This window comes from Malus domestica, chromosome 08, assembly GCF_042453785.1.
Source record: "Malus domestica chromosome 08, GDT2T_hap1".
Lineage (NCBI taxonomy): Eukaryota > Viridiplantae > Streptophyta > Magnoliopsida > Rosales > Rosaceae > Malus > Malus domestica.
Window position 1 is genome coordinate 24,914,015 of NC_091668.1, and position 21,552 is coordinate 24,935,566.

Sequence of the window (21,552 nt, forward strand, 5' to 3'; positions counted from 1 at the left end):
TACTGAGAAAGGGGCTAGGAAGAACAAGCGGCAGGTCGGGATAGAGGGTTACGAGAGTGGGGAGATAGAAAGGGATTAGGGCTGGCCTTTGTTTTGAATCTTTTGATCAGATCAGATCGTAAATTGGAAAATACAAAGGGTTTTTTTGTCCCAAAAAGTTCTAATAATATAAATGAAATAGAATCCAACGGTATATATTTACTCTCATTTATCTTAGGGTTGTTATTTAAGTAAAGTCTTTAATAGTTTTTTAACTAATGTAGAAGTGTAAAAAATATATACATATATATATATATATATATATATAAACGCTCGTAATGACAAGCTTTACAACTTTAGTTAAGAGCTTAACTTCAAAATTCGCCACTATAATCATATAAATCATAGATCAAAATTTAATCGTTGATTGTTGTTTACATTTACGCTTCATTTTTCTCATCAAATTTTGTTTTTTCAGATTTTGTTGTTTGAAAACATGATCTATTAGAGGATGTAAGAAGATGAACGGTTTGGATTGTTGATATTATGTTTAGAGTTTTACGATTAGTGAAAATATTGTTTGAGTGTTTATAAAGTTTCTACAAACTATATGACATCAACTCATATTTCAGTTAACCGTAACTATCGAAACGTGATATCAAAGATCTGAACCGTTCTTCTTCTTACATCCGCCAGATGATCATGTTTTCAAAAAAGAAAATTTTAAAAATGAAATTCAGTAACAAAAATAAAGCGTAAATGACAATTGACGGTTAAATATAAATTTAAAGTTTATGGATTATAGTGTTGGATTTCGAAGTTGACCCCTTCATGAAAGTTGTAAAGCTTGTCATTATGAGTGATTGTATATTTTTTTTTTACATTTTTTACACTTGTACAATAATTATTATTAATTTTATTAATTTTGCCCTCAAATAAAAAACATTATTCATGAGGGTTTGGAGGATTTTAAAAATCTAAACGATAATGTAAGTGTAACCATTATCTACTCGTGGTGGAATAATGATGAATCACGAGTGTTTATATATTTTTTCACATTTTTCATACTTGTATTGTATGTATGTCTTCTTAGTTCTTGCCTATATAAATATTATACTACTTTATTTTAATTTTGGACAACATATTAAGTAAAATTTATTCTAGTAATGATAATAATGAACTCTCATAGTAAAAATAAATAATGACCAAAACTTTTTTTTTCAAACTTATATAGAATAATAATACAAAACTATATAATATATATTTAATATAGAATATATTTTATATATTAATATAGCTATTGTATTTTATAATAAATCTTTTAGTAATTAAACTTTAAAATTATCAAAATAATTTTTTTTCTTAATCGGTCGAAACAGGTTGTTACCGCGTGTATATCCGTTAAGAACCCGTTATTAACTGATTCTTACCGTGTCACTGGATAATAATCCGATTAGTTATCGTGTTGATCCAAAATCCATTATTTTCATGTCGTGTCAGAAACTGCCAAGTCTACTCTTATTGATATATGAGGTATTGTTTTAGTATATTTTTATAATACTCATTGCAACAAATACGTGGGAGCTGACATACTTTTAACGAAGAGGATGAGCTTGTTTTAAGATTAAAGAAAACTAATGAAAATGGTTTAAAAACTTTGAGTTTTAATGATAAAGACAAAATAAAGAGCAAAGTGAATAGTATCATAATTGAGTGTAAAAAGATAATTTTTCGTTAAACTAAACAGTATCATGAGCTTTTTGTTAAAATTTCCTTAATATTAATAAAAGAAAAACCAAAATGAAGCAGCTGCCCTGCTGGTACACTCCCGTGGCTGCTGCTTCTCTTCCTCTTCACTCCTTCTCCTCTTCTACATTTCAAAATATCAATTGACCATAACATTCTCATAAGGCAACGAAATCGTGTAAGGTCAGAGGCTTTGGATTCATCCCGATTCCCGAAGCCTCTTCGATTTGACAGCATACACGCACGTTGAACCAATCATACACACTCACAGATATCGAAACCTAGAAGTTTGGACGTTTTCCGACGGTTTTTCGCCGATTCCGGCCAATATCGCCGGAGTTGGGCCTCGACTCGAGAGGTAAAAACACTCCTCTCTTCACGGGCTTTCAGAATATGTAAGTAGATCTTCCTAATTCCAAGTTTCATTTTCGAACAAGTTTGAGATTCAAGTGTCTAACTCGAGTTTCCGGGGTTCTTGTCGAAGATTCGTGGTGGTTGAGTTGATCTTGAGCTTGGATAAGCTAAATGGACTAATTGGAGACATAATTGAGACCTTGGGTAAGTTCCTGTTCTCTTTGGCACAAGCCCTTTAAGAATTGGTTCTCTTAGCTTGGGATTTTGTTAATTGAGTGATTAATCCGAAATTATATCCCAACGTATATGTAGCATGTGTTGAAATTTTCTTACGGTGAACCAAGTTCGATTACTTCGAATATGTTCGTGTTCATATTTTTTGAGCTCTTCCAGATCGACGGAAGGGCAAGGCTTCTCGATATTGAGCAAGCGGTGGTAACTGTGAGTGGACTTTTTTTTTCTTTTTTCTTTTTCCCCATAAAATGGTTTACTTGTATATCTATATACTTACAAATGATTTCTAATGATTTTGACTTATTTGTGATAATGCGGTTTACTGTCGATTATTGTTGATCTTGATACTTGAGAATTGTGGTTTAGTTTTGCAAACTATTGTGGAGATTTGATCTTATTATTGACATTCATTTGGTGTGATATTGGTCTTATGAGATAATGGTTTCATTAATAGGCATGATCATGCATTTTCTAACCCATTGAAATGATGATCTTCGACACCACTTGGTATGCTTGCACTCATGTCATGGTACCCTTTTCTGCGGCAGTAGAGTAAATTATTGCCATGACATTCATTATGGGTTAAAGTCTCACGGTTGGGTTAGAGTCCCAACTCCATTGTTATTTTGGGTTAGAGTCGCAACTCATTTATTGGGTTCAAGTCCCAGCGTTTTGTGTTAACGTCCCGGCTAGGTACATATAAATGGGTTCGAGTCTCGACATGGGCATATGTGTTTGCTTTTCCATTGGGGGACTTATTGTGATTTGGATTACTATGCTTACGGAGACTCCTTATACCGTGATGTTGATTTACTGGTTTTGAAATCCATGGTTATTTATACAGTTTTGAGATTTATCTATGTATCTATATGTAGTATGGATTTTACACTACGGATTTTCAGCAAGGGGGTTAGTATGTTCAAAAAGAGAAATTTTTTGAAAACTTTCCTTTTGTCCACTCACACTCTTCTTGTTTTGCGTCCCCTTCAAGACCTAGTAGCGGTTATTGTATCGACGTCGAGGATTAGCGGGCAGTTCTGCCATACTCTCGAAAATGTAGAGAGACTTATCCTTGTTGTAGGACCTTTTTTTTTTTTTGAGGGAAAGGAAACTTTTATAAAAAGGCACAAAAGCCAGAGCAAGGACTCCTTGTTGTAGGACCTAGTAGTAAATCCATCTGCGCATGGATAGAACATCTAGACTTTCTTTTGAGAATTTAGGCTTCCGCATGCACATTAGCACTCATGAATTGAACTATGAACATGCTTGTAGTGGAGGGTCTGCGACCCATTAGGTGTGGCCATTCGGGATGTTCTGTTGTTAAACAATTGTGAACTTTATGGAGGTTGGTTTTAATCACTTTTTACTGCAAAATATGCCAATTTTTAGTAATGCCCTACTTTGAATTTATAGTTGCACATCATTTATGCATGTTTTGGCTTGCGTCACCTTACAAGTGTCGGCCAACATGATATGATCTAGCTTTTTATTTGAATATCTGGGTTGGGGTGTGTCATAAGTTATATATGGTACAATGTATAGTCCATTAACACTAGTTTTGAGGGGAGTTGAGCAAATGTGGTGTCATTAACTAATGGAAAATTGTCTGCAATAAGTGTAGGTTTTTAACATTGTTCAACGTTTACAAGTGTTGATGTCAAATTGTGGATCGACTTAGAATGGGGAAGTCAACCTTTGCAAGGTTGTTTTGGTCGTTTAGCAATAGTGCTCGTTAATCTTTTCTTAACAATTTTCGAGCATAAAATAATATTTTGAAAACTCGGCTATTTTTTAAAATTTTAAAATTATATTGTTTTTAATATTAATTATACCGTATATACGTATAGAAAATGTGTACAATAAAATGTAAATTTTATGTATTATTAATTATATATGTAGGTAATGTGTATTACATGTTAAAATATGAACGTGCGTGTATTGTATCTTGGAGATTTAAAAAAATTCATGTGATTTAATGACTAATTAAGTCGCGTACGGACAATTGTAGTATTTTTAAGAAATATGTGAGAAATATGTACGTATATAATACACGTGTATTCGAATTTTGCTAACTATGGTAGCAAAAGCATTGACAAATTCGGGATTGGTAATCAAGGCACCCACCAAAAAGCACCCAACAATTAAAAGCATATTTGCAATGATTCCGAGTTGATCTAAGAACTGACTTAGACATTTTATGCCCCACTTTTTTGGGATGAGGATCCTTTTTGGATTTTCTTTGTGCATCAGAACGGTTCATCGTACATTGTATGGTTAGTTTTCGTTAGATACTATTTGTGTTTAATTTTAAATAAATAAATTCAAAATGATTTCTGATCACACGATGTACGATAAACGGTTAGGATTTTGGATCCCCACAACTTGGATCCGGATGGGATCCAAACCCACTTTTTTTGGTTAACTTGAGAGTCCCAAAGTTGGTTTTGCCTTTATGTAGTTATAATTGTCAATGAGCACAAAAAATACAAGAAATAAAACACTTGGCGACCAAGAAATCCTATTTAGGAAATACAACATTCATTAAGGATAAATAAGTTAATAAATAATATTTCAAATAGGTATTGAAATAAACCTCATATTGTAATAAGTTATAATTTTTCTTGGTCCCATCTTAAGGAAACATGTCTCCACAGCATTATAATTGTCAATGAGTACAAAAATATGCAAGAAATAAAATACTTGGCGTCCAAGGAATCCTATATAGGAAATAAAACATTCATAATAAGTCAATAAATAAACTTTTTAATTACACATCTATTAGGTAATAACCTCCTTGAAGTTATAAAATTGGTTTGGTCCCGGCTGGTGTTTCCGTCATCCATCGATAAGCCGCATAAATGACTAGAACTTGTTCCCTTTTCTGAGTTGCATTTTGTCTACCGCCTTGGGCTTTTCTTCTTGTTGGGGGAAGTTCAGCTCTTCATCTTAGTTGCTCCAGAAGCCTAGAAATCAGAACCAAGCCAAGATGAATAAACCTAACTGAGAAATACCTAATTGAGAAATACCTCCATGTTCAGTACATCTACAGGCTACATCATAGTACCTTACTGAAAATATTACTGACTTATTTGTTTAATACACCAGAAAATGAATAAACCTAACTGTAAAAATCAAAAGTGAAAGAAAAAACTAGGTATCCTTAGGATAGAGGAGCACGTTGTGAGGCAATACGTATTATTGTGCAATGATTTGGAAGATTTGTTGTTTAATTAGTTGTTCAAATATCATTCTTGCAAAGGATAAGACAAATGTATTAATTCTGTTTATATAAGAAATTTTTATTAGCACTTCATAAAATTAATACTGCATTTCTTGCTCTGATTTTTTTTTTTCACTATACAATAGTCAATAATTTCCCGAAAAGAAAATAATAAACATAAAATAAATTATTAATGAATTTTTGCTTTGTTGTCCTCTTCCGTTCACTGATTATACATGCGGGGAGCTGAGCTTATAGAAGCTAACAAGCAACTAAGACAGAGGGTAAGCAACTACCATCTATATTTCTTTTCTTCTTTTTTTTATTTAATGAAAAACAGTCACTCTTAATTATAAAAATTAAATCTGGACGATTTTTTTCTTTTTAGTTTTTGCGTGGCATGGTGATGCTATCGCCGGAGGAGATATCGGATCTGCGGCGAAGATGACTGCTCCGACTTCTTGTTTCTCAAACTGGGGTTAGGCACTTAACTTGCTAATATATATGCTATTTGCTTTTGAATTTTAACTTTAGCTTTTTGCTTATTTGATGGTATGACTGCAAAGAATAAAGTTAGTAAAATACTAAGAACTGTGTAAATAAGGGATATTTTGCTGTCCTCGTGAGGAGGGTTTGCTTGCTAATCATGGGCGGTTGTTCTCTCAAGCTGATTCATTTCAGCATGATAAGGTCGAATTTCACACATTACCAATTTTAAAAACTTCAATTTTCTTTTCTGTTAAGAACATTTACGGAAGGTCTTAAAAAAATTCAAATTAATAGTTGCAATTTTTAACTCTTTATAAATAGTCACATACATTCCAAAGAGACATTCAATTATTATACATAGGGGAACCCCCTATGGTCACTAAATAACTCTTCATTGTTTATATAATCATACATAGATGGCACTAAATATTAGAGAGTCGTATTGAGTTCATATGAGAGAATTTTCAACACAATCACGGTTTATTGGAGCCTTGTGATTTGGAGTGCTGGTATTACAAAGACATGGTCGTTGTATCCCGTGAGACAAGCATCGATTAACTATGAGCGCCGTAGTAGAGCCTTAACTTATCTTAAGGACAAAATGTCAAATATTTCCCTCGACCAGTTTTTAGGTTTTTTTTAATCCATTATGTTATGTTCATTAAACATTTAGTTGACCATGTGCATGATTTAAATTGTGTATTTACTTGTATATTACTTTATGAATTTTATATGTGATTAATATAGCAATTAGACCCTAACCTTTCACCAATTTTAAGACAAACTTATTGGTTTTTTGTTTATTTGCTATACGTGATTCACAAACTTCTTAATTTAAGAAACTTAGTTTCGTTTCTTTATGACAATCAGTTATATATATATATTCATTTAGTAGATGAATGAATTGCCATTTGATTGAAATGTTACACTGTTTAGTTATATGAATGCCGCTTTGCATACATTTGATGGGTTTGCATAGTGTGCAGTATACGTATGTCTTACGATAGTTTGGATTGGTGTTTTTGACATAGTTTTGAACCAATGAATAATTGTTCAAAAAACTGATTCAGAGGGTTTCATCATAATTCATTCATTTGGGCAATGGATCATTTTGTTTTTGCATGTCAAAGTTAATAAACTGTTAAGGTTTTAACTTTTGGTTGAAAGTTTGATCATTCATATAGAAAAGCAGGATCACTTTGTATGGATCATTCGGTCCTTTTCCAGGCTGTAACTATTCGGTTACAGAGATGGTGTTGTTTGGGAAGAACTCTGTTGTTTCAGGGTTCTGTGAACATCCACTAGAACAAGTAGGGCAATTCAATAATGCAATGATGCATTCCTTACGAACGGCCATTTTGTTTCGGAACGAAAGTTAAGTTGTTTTGTTTTGGATGTATGTTACTTTAGATCAACAGTGGCATCATTTGGCTTTGTTATTTGAGTAGATGCACGTATATCAGGGTGAAAAGCCATGAATATGATCTTTGTTGCATAAACAGCAAAGACTTACACAAATGCTTGAAGCGGTGCTTCATGCATATAGTTGTTCTGATGTAACAGACAAAGCAAGCAGAAATATGACAATAGTCATAGAGTGTCTTGTCTTTGTATATATATGTTAGCTATGGGAAAGTCAATGAATGGACTTTGCGTTGTGGCAAACATAAGTAGGTGCAGTTCTAGTCAAATAAAGATTTGAACTCACTTTAGATGAGTTCTTAGTCAATGCCTACGTTGAAAGAATTAAGCAATCTAAAGCAAGGCGCTAGCCATGAGACATGAAGTTCAAAGTGCTAAGAACCATGAAGGTAGGCTAAAAGACATAGGCACAAGTGAAGATAGATAACCTATCTTTCACATCTTCTTACTTCTAAAAGTTTGAAAGTGAATTATTGATGGTTTCAAAGCAAACGTAGCGGAAGGGGATTGTGGGGTAACTAGCTATCTTTATGAGTTGATATAAACGATAAATTTTGTTAGTTTAAATGTTAAATTTACAACTAGTACTGTTCAAGGTAATGAAAGATTAGAGACTTTTCAATAAATACTTCAAATGTGGGGGAGTTACCTGAGTGTTAGCAAATTACTTAGTAATTAAGTCTCAATATATGTTTGAAGGACTTAACATCGGAAAACAACTCTCAAACAAAATTTATTTCCCCACATGAATGAGTTTTGTGATGGCCATTACTAAAATGTGGACTAGAGAGCAAGTTGTATTCTTGAGGGAATGGGTTAAAAGCTCTTAATTAGAGTAGTCATAGTGGAAACCCAACCTAATTTACTGGAGATCCCAAGATAGGTTCAAAAGGGACAAGTAAATTATGACAACTCAGAGTAGCACGGTAGATATATACTCTCGTACCCATGTCCCGCAATGATAACAATGTTGTTTGCCATTGAGATTAGGTTAAACTTTATGTTTTCAATGATTCTTATAGCTTGGAAGACTTAGAAGTCCAAGTAGGGTATTGCATGATACTGTTAATGAGAAGTCACCTATCTTGAGTGAGGAATGGGGCTGAAGAGGACTTAATTCTCTAGAGCGCTCATAATAAATTAACCAGGATTTTTTTTCAGGGACGAAGCGAACACAACAGAGCAACCACGAGGGTGTTTGGAAGGGTATTGTGTGATTATTATTGTCTTGGTTTGCACAAATGGCAAAGTTGTTCAAGACATCACATTTACCGATTAGCCAAGTAAATTTGATAGTAATTCACAACGGAAGGTTCAAAGCTAAAAACTACCTATCCCGATGCAATACTCTTCCTACTGAATCTCTCCCTAATGTTGCATATGAAAATTAAAGAACGTGGAAGTTGATGATTGTTTTATTACTTATATGTTGATAAATGTGTTTATTTTTATCGGTGACACATCATTTAACTTGCAAATTTAGTTTTGATCTTCCTAATATTATCAATAATTTTTTTTTTAATTTGAGTCAATGCATATGATGACATGGCATGTGGTCAAAGGACTAAAGTCAAGTTTTAATCTTACGTAAGGCATTAATTGAAAAGTAATATTTTATTAAGAATTAGAGTAGAGTGAGGACCCTCGCCAGATTTTTTTTGTGAGGATTGCATGAATCTTTAAATTATATCCGTTTATCGTACATCGTAGGTTAGAAATTATTGTAAATTCTTTTATTTAAAATTGAATATAAATAGTACTTGACGAAAATTGATCTCACGATGTATGATGAACGGATGTGATATGAGGATACCCGAGATCCTCACAAAGAGCATCGGATCCTCACTCTTAAATATGCATGCAGCAGCAGGGTTGGCCTCTGGGGCTAATACGTGCAAGTACTTGTTGGGTAATGACTCCAACTTACAGTTCAACTTCCATTGAAGTGCTAAGTTTTCACTTGACAGATTAGATTAATTAGTTGGAGAAAGAAAACAAGATTCGAGGATAACACCGCAAGTTGATCATCAGGTAATTATAATTGATCGACTTGTGAGAATATGAACTGCAAAAGTTATAAAAAATGGTGGAATGCAAGACTTGGCCGTGCGAATTTATTCTGCTCTAAGTGAATACAGGTGCCCATGGTTATCCCTCGGATAATGGAGCACATAGATTCTGAGGCTTAATGCGTATTATTGTGCAATGATCCGGCAGATACGTGACGATCACCATTATTAATGTAGTAAATAAAGTTGAGTTATTGGAAAACATGTGCTTGCTCTAGAACAACCATTTCTGTAATTCCTTCAAACAAAGTTCAACACATTACATTCACAGCTTGGAATTGACACATGTCACTCTGGTAAAACATAAAATCACTCGTCCTTAATTTTGTCCAATAATAAATTAATACATATTTTATTGTTTAAAAAAATAATGAACGTGTTATTAATTTTTCTTAAGTTTTAAAATATAGAATGTAATATTTTTTATTGAACCATATCAAGAAAGTGAATACATAGAATACTCACCAACGAGTACTTAATCATTATCCTTAAAACAAACCAACGCCTAAACAAAATGGAGATTCAGTCACATGAAGAGATTGCAGAGAAGAGGAAGGGAGGAATAGAAGTATTGACCATAATTTATTTATTTAAAAATAAATAAATAAATAAAAGCATATGAAGAGATTGCACTGCAGGGAAGACGAGAGGGCCGGCCGGGATGGCAACGGTGGAAGAGGATTTGGCCGATGGTGGATGGCAAGTGTTGCAGCGATTGCTGCTACCGCTGCTTTTAGGATAAAGAAGTAAGAGAGACGAAGTGGGTGTGACGACACCCAAAAAGAATTAAACCGAGAATCCCCACTCAGTTAGATATGAACAAATCTAAGAGATTCCATATTTTTACCGTCGTCCATTCCACATATATTATGAACGGCAGTGATCGCATTCATCACTCATCACACCAACTGATTTGCGTTCCACGTTTCTTACCTTAAAAATATCTAAAAATAGGAAAGAGAAACAAACAGTGGATATTAAAGCGAGATATGTCTTATTTTTCTATAAATAGGAAATTTAATTTACCAACCTTTCCTTTCTGGAACAACCGGCAGCACGCGAACTCTCTCTCTCCTCTCCATTCTTCTCCTTCCGAAATTTCTTTGGTTTCCTTTCACTGCTCTGCAAATTTCCCAAAACTTCAGACCTGAAACTCCCCGACGAAGGTAAACAAATAACAACGGAAAACCCAGTAACTAATTATGTATGGTTTTATTTTATTTTATTTTTTCTTCTTCTTTGATTGGTGGTAAATCCAAAATACTTTAGGCTTGTTGGGCAGTTGTTTGTGGTTGGTGGGTTTTTCTGGGTTTAGATTTTCTTAATTAGATCTGAGATGCTAGGGTTTGAGGTCAATATCTTTAAACTTATAAAAATAATCACAAAATATATGGTAGTTTTTGAGTTTGTGAACAGTTATATATGTGAAAAGTGCATGGTTGGTTTATTTTTATTTATTTGAATTAATTGTTTTTGAAGGGGTAGGAAGAAATGGTGAAAATAAGGAAAGAGAAGATCAAGATCAGGAGGATCGACTACTTGCCGGCAAGGCAGGTGACCTTCTCAAAGAGGAGAAGAGGGATTTTCAAGAAAGCTGAAGAGCTGTCGATTCTGTGTGAATCTGAAGTTGCTGTTATCATCTTTTCTCAAACTGGCAAGCTCTTTGATTTCTCAAGCTCCAGGTACCGATACTACTGTACAACATCCCACCGCCTTCTAAATTCTTTTGTAATTTTCCTAGCTTGAACGAATATAACCAAGTACATGACTTGACTTCTATCTAAGAGGGAGAGATTCAGCAGGGTCAAACAATTGGGGAGAAAAATGTGTCACAGATTCGTCGACTATATATATTGTAGTGATATGTACACTTATTTTTACTTCTCAACACTCTCTCAATTTTCAGCTTTTAGTTCAAATGAATTGAAGAAGATCAACGATAAAAAATTAATAAAAATATGAAAAGTAAAAATGAGTGTGCAAATAACACTATATATCTAAAACGAGTGTGTCAACTAGATAAGGCACAGAAGAATGGTTAGAAAATCCAAAATCTTTCAGAGAGAGTGAGAGTTTTAACTGTTACGAGGATATAACTATATATCTAAAATATCCAGTTCAAGAAAGTGAGGTATACTTTTGATTGAGACAACTTCTAGCTGGGTGTCCAAGTTTGAGAAACATTTTATTAGTTTTACATGTTTTCAATCTTTGAAGTTGTGGGGATTATTTGTACGTTACTTGGTGATGCTGATCTCTTTGCTTATGCTACATGCAATCGTGTCTACCACGCAGAACTTTGTATATATAAGAGCCTAGTTAATTATGTAATCTTATTACGATTGTGCAGTTTAATGGTTAGAAAATGCTAGAAAAAGTATATTTTTAGACCATATTTTTTTTTATCATATGTGACGGTTAATGATCGGATAATAATATACAAAATTAGTTGGGGTTTATGAAATGAAAAAAATATATATCCTTTTAAATGTGTGTACACCGTTTCCCTTTTTAGACAGGCAATATATATTTTTCTTAGACCATCATTCTTACTGAAATTTAGATAATCAATTTTAAGTAAATAATACAACATAAAATGATAGATAAAATACTCTAGCTAGTAAAAGAGTGTATCACTCTCTACATACGATATACATATCAATATGTATATCCATGCCAACTTCAACACATGATGTTGGGTTATGTTCCAAAAGTTGTCCTTCATTCTCCTCTCCTAAAGTAAAATGCCTGTAAATAATGAATACGGATAATTTGTAAGGACTTCAAATACAAACATTCAATTATACATGCTTTGGATTTTCTTACTAGGAGTAAAGTGATATGATGAAAACATGGGAATTCATCATAGAAGCCTTGAAGATCCTTTGAGAAGGAATATGTATGCATGCGTCAAGTAGGGCAATGAGTGGTTCAGCCATGGCCATATATAACCTGTTTTTTCATATGCATTCATGAAATAATGAACGAACTTGAGTAGTTGCAAAGATTAAAACCTACTTCCTTAAATAATGTGCCTGACAGGAAGGGAGAGATTAATATGTAGAAATGTAATTGTGGAATAAGAATTTAGATAAAGTTGTTCTTTGTTTATGTTAGGGAAAAAAAATGTCGCTCCACATAGTAAGCAATGATGTCATTTTTATTAATAAAACTGAAACACCACTTCTCAAGTGATCGTTTTAACTTGAGATATAGGATTTAGTATATCAATTTGTCATTTGAAATCAACGTGTATATAAAAGATGCCCTTATTGTATGCTGGTGTCTTTTAACTCATCTATTGTGTTGATGAAAATTCTTCTGAAGCTAGATTCTAAGAAGCCAATACATCTTTTTGGTAGAGAGTGAATTAGCGCTTTGTCATCTAGATCTTTCTACTTTTACTATTTATTCTTTACCCATACTCTCTCCAAGCCGAATACATCAATAAGGAATCGTCGCGTATTAGGGCCCACATACTCCCACATGTAGAGGGGCCTTCTATGCGACCAAAGAATGCATACCATCGGCAGTTCCAGTTGACCTCATTGCCTTGTTTGACTATGACGAACAGCTGGAAGAGGGACATCATCCATGTCAACTTGATTAAGTTGTGGTCATCCCCACCTGATAACCAAGGTGAGTTGACCTCGTTCCCTATGTTTGGAATTGGACAAGGCCATAGGAAGTGAGAAGCTGATCATCATGTCAGCTCGACTAAGTTGGGTCGCCCCCGAGAGACCTGAGCCGAGTTGCTCTTGTTCTCGTTGTTGATTAGTCGTGCAACGAAAGGTCAAAGCTTTTGTTTTCCTAACCATAAAGCCCTTAACACTCCATCACCCTTTAAGATGCCAGATGTCGATTAGATATGGTCTGGTATTGAAGAAATTATTAAGTAGTACTGTACTACAAATGAGGATCCTCTCAGGATCCTTTTTGTGAGGATCTTGAAGATCCTTAAATGGTGTTCATTTATCGTATATCGTGCAGTCATGTATCATTTTAAATACGTTCATTTTAAATTAAAGATGAATAGTATCTGATGAAAACTGATCGCACGATATACGATGAATGGACACGATTTGAGTATCTGGAGGGAATCTTCCTGGCTGTACTACCACGCCATTTGTGATACTCCTATTCAAAATTTGACATGTGAACCACTTCATTCGCAGTTGGACTTTATATTTTATTTTAAGAATTAAAAATAAAGTAAATACTTGAAAAAGAAAATACCTAGTGACCGGCCTCCGTTTCCCACAAATATCAATTGCAGTTCTCCACCTCCACGACTCCATTCCTACTTGTTTACCATTGGTTTCCATGGCTATCGACCCTTTTTTTTTTCTTCCACTCAATACAACTCGCAATTGATGAGAGATTAATAGTGAACGTTAACGTAAATTTGGAGAGTTTAACAAAGATCAGTATGGTCGGCTTTTAGTGGGCTCAAGGTTGAAATGATAAGAACAACAAGATTTAAGTGGTTCATCTCTTTAAACTGGGCTACGTCCAATGGGGTGCTCAGACAAGGTTACAAATAGGCTCGAAGTAATCCAGTAGTCTTTTTTTTCTCTCTTTTTGTTCGACCTGTTCTCAGTGGCATTCATCTCCCTTAGATAGACCCTCAATGAGCCTTAAGTCTTTGTGTTTGAGTCTTCCACCGCTTTGCATTTAATGCATTGAATATGTAGACATGAACTGCTAGTTGTCCATCCGTCCTTTAGTCGACACATGGTGGCGATGTGACACTCGTTCAGGTCCACTTGCATGTTTTCTGGAGACAATGCATACCAAGCACCTGCTCAGCGCTGGGGTTTGTGAGGACCTTACGATCGTGCTTGATCTGTCAGCTTTTATGTCTCTTCATAGGCTTTCTCTTTTGTCAATAGCCACCACATGACATGGAGTTGATGCCCGAGCAGGCCCGACCGTTGGACATTGTGCTATAAAGTTGTCAGGATGTCAACTCGCTCGAGTAGGCCCGACCCTTGGACTTTGTGCTTGGCTTTGTTGCTGGCAGGCAAACTAGACCGCCGACCGATCGTCTGCAGTGCTTGGGATCATCCTTCCTGCTTTTGTTGGGCCTTGGTCTTCCTTCCTTTGGGTCTTTGTCTTCCTTTCTTCACTTGGTTTCTCTTCCTTGTGCATGTGTTCCTTTGGGCTTCTAGGGGTCAGAAATCACTCAGCAAGTGAACTTCAATCGATTAATCATTTTTGGTGCTTTTGTGGGTGTCAGTAGTTTAATGGGTTTTGATTATTTTAGATGAATTTTGTTAGTTGATGGGGAACTGAAATATTTGATAATGGAGGCACTAAAATTGGGTAAATCTACTGGCTTTTTGTTGTTTATGGATGGCGTGGTAGTATGATATTACCGAATAATTCTTTAGATAAATGGTAATGTTAAGAAGATCAAATTTTTTAAACCAAATGATGTGGTTGTTTATGATTATATTATTACTTAAGCATTGATTAACGTGTTTATTTTTTATTTGTGACATATCATTTGGTTTAAAATTTTGATCTCCTTATCATTACCCTTAGATAAATGTGGTGTATCCATACTCCATCGTTTGTGCCAATAGCTGATGTCAACCAAAATGGTGCCTCAAGGTTGGCAAAGCTATTGTTGACCAGGTAATGCTGTACTTATCAAAATTTTATACCACTTGTGCCACATCTCTAATAAACGAAAGTCTACCAATACATGTGAGTTTCACTTCTATTAAAAAAAATAGTACAAATATGGTATAAAAATATGATAATAATAACATTTTTGTTGATGACTTCTTGTGTTTTCAAGGTTCTAAAAGAAGGTAGGCGTTAGTTGGGTGGCGGGTTAGGGCCTAGCTAGCACCTAGGCGGGGTTTAGGAGGGCGCCTAGGCGGACTAGACGAATTTAAGTAAATCTATTATATTTCGCGTAAATAAGTGTCTGTTTATATATATAATTTTATCATAAACTACAAAAATAGAATGACATATGTATTATGAAGTATTGGAATATAATGAAAACATGAGGAATAAGCATATGCTCATTTAAGTATTCAACAAGTCTCTTATAATTTATTGAAAAAAATTAAATGCAAATTGAAAGTTTTTTATTTTCTATCTAAGTGAGTCGCAATCTAGGCAGGTACCTAGGTGGGTCTGGACTGGCTAGGCAGACACTTCAGCTGGTCTAGGTGCCATTTCTTAATTTTCAAACGCCTAAGCATTAATCAGGACAGTGACCAGCTGCCTAGCACCTAGGCAGCGCACCTATCCATCACCTGGATTGAGCCAAGTGGGGATTTTTAGAACAATGATTTTCATTATCCATCACCTGGATTGAGCCACATGTCAACCGGCTGAGGGTTTCCCATGGATATATAAAGCAGCCAGCCACCTCCAAACTGTAGGTTAGGCTTACTTCCTCTCGAACCAATCTCCACTTCTCTCACCTCTTCATCAATCAATCTCCACTTCTCTCACCTCTCCCGTTCTTCTTGTAAAAAGTCTTCTAAATCGAGATTTCCAAGTGGTATAAACTTGTCAAATAACTGAACACAACACGAAGTGGATATCACCCATCTAAGGCGAACCATGTTGGCCTTTCAAAAACACGTCTATAAACATTATCTAAACCAACAAAGGAACGAATTGGAAATGCTTTTGTTAATTAAGAAAGAACAAAAAGCTACTTTTGGAGCATGGAAGTCCAATCCATTATTTATAGCTTTTCCATGATGGGCAAGAGAAAGTGATACTTTCTGATGTCTTTTTAGGCATTAAAAATGAGATATGACTAACGATATACTATCTGATGTCCTTTTATGCATTGAAAATAAAGTATATCTTCTTTCATTTATAAAATGTAAGAAGATTCTAATACTCATTGAAAACAAGTAGTTTTCGACGTTATTTTCCTCATCATAAATACTTTTAACATCTTAATATATATATATTTTTTTTCTCTTCTTTCTAGCGCCTCGTTTTTACTCACCAGATATGGACACTGGCTCAACCTCTATATCTTAGACGTCTAAGGAGAGGATATTGGTGCAGCAACCATTTCCTATTACTTCAACTGTAGGCGTGGAGGAGGACTTCTCCTAGCTGCAAGAAATATATCCACAACTATAACTACTATATTTTCCTCCATAACCTCAAGTTTTTAAGCTCTCTTGAATAATAAGAATAATCATAATAAAATAGTAATAGTAAAATAATACAATAATAATGATAATAATAATAAATTTTAATTAAAAATACACTGTTTCAAACAAAATGTGTGCCTCGACAGTCTTGCATCAACAGATAGTGAAGACTTGACAATTGTGGAATCAATGATACAAAAAATAACTTTCCTAAGTCCTAAGTTAGATATATTAGACCAATAATAAAGTGTGCTTAGATTAATCTTGCAACAAGGAAAGTAATTCATTTACTTATAATACTAAGGTTGTATTCAGGAAATAACTCATAGGGATCTTTCACCTCTTGGAAAATATAGAAGAAAAACTGTTAGTCTATTAATTCTCATATCCCCAATATGATCCCTCCAAAGTGCATTATGTTTAGGTCTTTTCCAGTAAAGTTGGATGGCTCTAGCTAGATGAACTTGGTAAATCTGAGTAAATCATCAAATCAGTCATTATACTCAAGTAGAGTTATTTTAATGAGTTGATTAGATGTATGTGATTCTCTTTTTTTTTTCTTGTTTTTTTTGTTGTTGTTAGGCAATGGATGAGATTAAAATTACAAAGTAGAAACTTGAAAACCTTGCCAAGAAAAATAAATGGTCAAAAGTTAGCAAGAATTGTTTGTTTTTATTTTTATTTTTTTATTGCATCGAAAACCTTTTAAAAATATAGTTGATCATTGACAAATTCAGGGTAAAAAAAGACCAATTAAGCAACAAAATGGTACTGCTTGAGTACTTACTAGTATATTATCTTTTTGATTTGGTTCAATTAAAAGATGTTGTGTGCTTATTGTTTTTGAAACTTAAGAAAAATTAAATAGCATGTCTTATTATTTATTTAAGTAAGAATACATGTGTTCAAATATTATTGGGTCAAAACCAAAAGGTTATTATAGGATACTTAAGTATGAGACAGGATCCTCGCTGGACCCTCCAATCACATCCGTTTATCGTACATCATGCTGTTAGTTTTTATCAGGTATTGTTCATATTTAATTTTAAATTTAAAAAATTTACAATGATTTCTGATCGCACGATGTTCGATAAAAAGATGTGATTGAAAGATTCACATCCTCCTGGCTTAAGTATTATCCAAAATAAAGTGGTGACAGAAAATACAACAATTAACGATATTTGCAATGATGCCCGAGTTGATGTGAAACTGACTTAAGACTTTTTAGTCCTACTTTTAGTTAACCTGATAGTCCCATCGTTGGTTTTGCCTTTTTTTGTTGTGTATCCTCAGTTTGGTGACCTCATATATATGTATAAATTCCGACTTGACATTTTGATCTGGGTAACCAGACCAAGCAATAAGGCCTCCAAAATAGCTTTGCCGGTTGGTTTGCAACAGAACCAAATATCTCTAAAGTGATAGTTGTTTTGGCTGGTTAACCTTGAATGAATTATCTACAAATCTATATTAATTGGTTCTTCTGATTTCTTGTTTTCTGGTTGGTAAATTAGTTTTAGATGTTATTCTGTTTGCATGCATTTTAAAATGGTTGATTTTATATTAAAAAAAAATATATCAGAAAAGAACAGAGTAAATAACAATCACTTGCAAAACCAAATCCAGCATGCATGTACCAATTTATTGGGCTTATTGAAAAGTGTTTTCAAACCAGAAGCATGGAAATTGGGTAACATGTTTTTTTTTCCTTGTATTGATTTTTTATCTATGCTTACTGCTTAGTCACACGTATTAATTTAATTTCGTGTGCATTTTTATTTTTTTTGTTTAATTTTTTCTTTCTAAACCTTTATAAAATAATAATGAAGCATGCTAACTACTTTTTTAATCCTTTTATGTTGTGAAGTACCAAGGATGTGATTGCAAGGTACAAATCACATACTGGGGAAAAATCGAATCAATCGATGCTTGATCAGCTGCAGGTAATTCAGTTCAATATGGGTTTTTTTTTCATCTTTGCCCTAAAATTTACATTTTTAATGGTACAACAATTAATTAAGTCAAGTGAATGTAGCATTTTTTGTGATCTGCACTTGGAGCTTCGAAATATTGTTTTACAGCATTTGAACGATCGTATATTGCTTTAACATAAATAAAATAATTACTAGTTAGACTTCTATATGTGCATGCAGCAGGGTTGGCCTCTAAGACTAAATATGTGCAAGTACCTGGGGTTGAGTAATGACTCCAAGTTAGAGTTTTAACAATGGATGTTTTTGGGCCTGATGTTTATAAGCTTTTCATGGGACAGATTAGTTTATAGAAATGACGGTGTAAATATATTTCCCATTTAATTAGTTGGAGAAAGAAAACACGATCAGGCTGAGTAAGGAACTTGAGGATAAGACCCGCAAGCTGAGGTAATTATAATTTATCGATTTGTTTGTAAGATATATGGTGGTTAATTAGCTGGATGATCGTTTGATGAGAGTCTGCCGAAATTGGTTTGGCATGCAACAGGCACCTGAAGGGTGAGGAGCTTCAAGACTTGGACCTGGATGAACTGCAGAAGTTAGAAAAATTGGTGGAAGCAAGCCATGGCCGTGTGATGGAAACTAAGGTCTGTTCTAGCTAGCTAGCTAATTTATTCTGTTACAAGTGAATTCAGGTGTCCCATGGCTTCTAAAATCTAGGTATCTTCAGATAGAGGAGCACATTGTGAGGCTTATTAATTAAGCAATAAAAATCTTCCGGATCATTGCACAATAATATTCTTGCAAAGAGTAGGACAAATGTCTTAATTTTGTTCAAATAGAAAATTTGTTATTAGCATTTTATAAAAGTAAGTGCATTTCTTTCTCTAATTTTTTGCACTATGCATGAGTGAGTCATGACCGAGCTTAATCAAATAAATAGGTCGACACGTTGTACCTCGTACACATTGTTTTAAATCACCGTGTTTAATCAAAAGGTCAATAGGTTTCCAATTGCCTCGTACACATTATATGTATATACAGCACCGTCTAATTCCAAATTTTCCATTTATTTCAGGAAAAAAAGATTATGAGTGAGATTATGGCACTTGCGAAAAAGGTTTATAGTTAAATAGATGATTGTTGTCTGTGTCTATATATGGAATAACCACAAATATTTACAATAGTCAAGAATTTCCTGAAAAGAAAAAAAAAACATTAATTAAATTATTAATGAATTTTTGCTTTGTGGTCCTCTTACTTGTACTGATTATAAATGCAGGGAGATGAGCTTGTAGAAGCTAACAACCAGCTAAAGCAGAGGGTAAGCAACTACCGTCATCTATGAGCTCGTTTGGATATGATTTTAAAATAATTGAAAGCGCTTTTGGTGAAAATATTTTTAAAAACAATCCTTAGTAAAAATGCTAATAAATCTTAGAAAAGCATTTAAAGTGCTTTTGAAACCCAAAAACATTTTCTTTAAAAGCGTTTTTAATCATTTTTAAAACATATCGAAACAAGCCATATATTTCCTCTTCTATTTTTTTTTATTTAATGAAAAAACAATAACTCTTAATTAAAAAATTAAATCTGGGCGATTTTTTTCTTTGTTGTCTTTGCATGGCAGATGGTGATGTTATCCGCCCGAGGAGATATCGGACCGGCGGCGATCATGGAGTTGGAAAACCTGAATAATGGTGGAGAAGAAGGCGTGACATCTGAATCAGCTACAAATGTCACCACCAGCTCCAACAGTCCTCTTTCTCTTGAAGATGACTGCTCCGACATCTTGTCTCTCAAACTGGGGTGTGCCGCTTTAACTTCCTAATATATGCTATTTGCTTGTCTTTTGCTTTTGACTTTTGGCTTGTGCTTATTTGATGCTACGACGAAGAATAAAGTTAGTAAAATACTAGGGGGCTGTGTAGATAACGGATATTTTGCTGTCCTCACGGAGGGTTCATCTCAAACATGATCAGGTCGAATTTTACACGTTACCAATTTTAAACCTCTAATTTTCTTTTCTTTAATTTAAGTAAAAAAAGCCATTTAGGGAATGTTTTAATAAAAGCTTATCTCCTTCGTGGGGCAAACTTGTGTTCAAAGATACCAATGGGATTGCCACGCCCCTTTCACGTTGATGTAGGTCCTTTGTTTTGTTTCTGTGATTAGCTCAAGTGCTTATCTGGGCTTTGCTGTTTTTTCCTTTTTCCTTTACCTCATGTTTCTTTTGCCGTTTGGCTCCTATCCTCACTGTATCACAAATTCATGATGTTTGTCAAGTATAATTGCACAGCTAGGATGCTTTTATTCTTCAATATCTTAAATGAAATTGCTAATCGTTTTTTGTATTCGGTATTTTCAGGCTACCTTAGTTTCCCTGGTTAAGAAGTGGACACAGATAGGAAGTTGCACTTCCTTATAATTTCTAAATCAAGTCGAGTTATGTAAAATACGAATGATTTGTGTCTTCTAAATAAAGTCGAGTTATTGTAAGATACGAATGATTTGTGTGTCTTTTAATTTTTGTTTTTGTTGGGGGGAGAGGGGGGGGGGGGGGAGGTACTGTGACTGTGACTGTATTATATGTAAAACTATATTTGTATTGGTCGAATATAAATTGTATAGTATCTAAAGCTTTATGTAAATGCAGGCCTATGAATCTCTAGTTCAGTTCTATGTTTTGTTTTTTGTCCTGTTCAGTTCTGTGTTGTGTTGTGGATTTATTGCGATGGCAGGCTAAAAATTATGAGGGTTTTTTATTTTTTATTTTTTATTTTTAATTTTTTTAATTTTTAATTATGCTTAAATATTCATTTCTCTCCTAAAACAAAACTTGAGTCTCATTTTGCATCTGAATTTACTACAAGAAAAATGGCCTTTGGGCACAAAATTAGGGACACAAATGAGGTGTATGTGTTTGTTTAAACATCAATAGGGTGGAACTGCGCTCATTCCGT

The 21,552-nt window shown here is 34.1% G+C and overlaps 1 protein-coding gene across 8 annotated transcripts; it reads left to right on the top strand.

The window, feature by feature from the left end:
• Nucleotides 1-1,795: 1,795 nt before the first annotated feature.
• LOC103441665 (MADS-box protein JOINTLESS-like) lies at nucleotides 1,796-21,265 on the top strand. 8 transcript variants are annotated; one of them, XM_070825871.1, is made up of 12 exons: nucleotides 1,796-2,120; nucleotides 2,210-2,283; nucleotides 2,392-5,817; nucleotides 5,922-6,011; nucleotides 10,993-11,195; nucleotides 18,523-18,598; nucleotides 18,975-19,036; nucleotides 19,137-19,236; nucleotides 19,668-19,709; nucleotides 19,872-19,913; nucleotides 20,220-20,398; nucleotides 20,958-21,265. In XM_070825871.1, exons 5-12 carry the CDS (start codon nucleotides 11,005-11,007, stop codon nucleotides 20,965-20,967), a joined length of 702 nt encoding a protein of 233 aa, XP_070681972.1. In that variant the 5' UTR covers nucleotides 1,796-2,120; nucleotides 2,210-2,283; nucleotides 2,392-5,817; nucleotides 5,922-6,011; nucleotides 10,993-11,004; the 3' UTR covers nucleotides 20,968-21,265. The 8 variants fall into 8 exon arrangements, with proteins under 8 accessions (XP_070681972.1, XP_070681973.1, XP_028962123.1 ...); XM_070825872.1 differs by having other exon boundaries at nucleotides 5,958-6,011; XM_029106290.2 differs by having other exon boundaries at nucleotides 2,392-6,011; nucleotides 10,999-11,195.
• The last annotated feature ends 287 nt before the right edge of the window (nucleotides 21,266-21,552 follow it).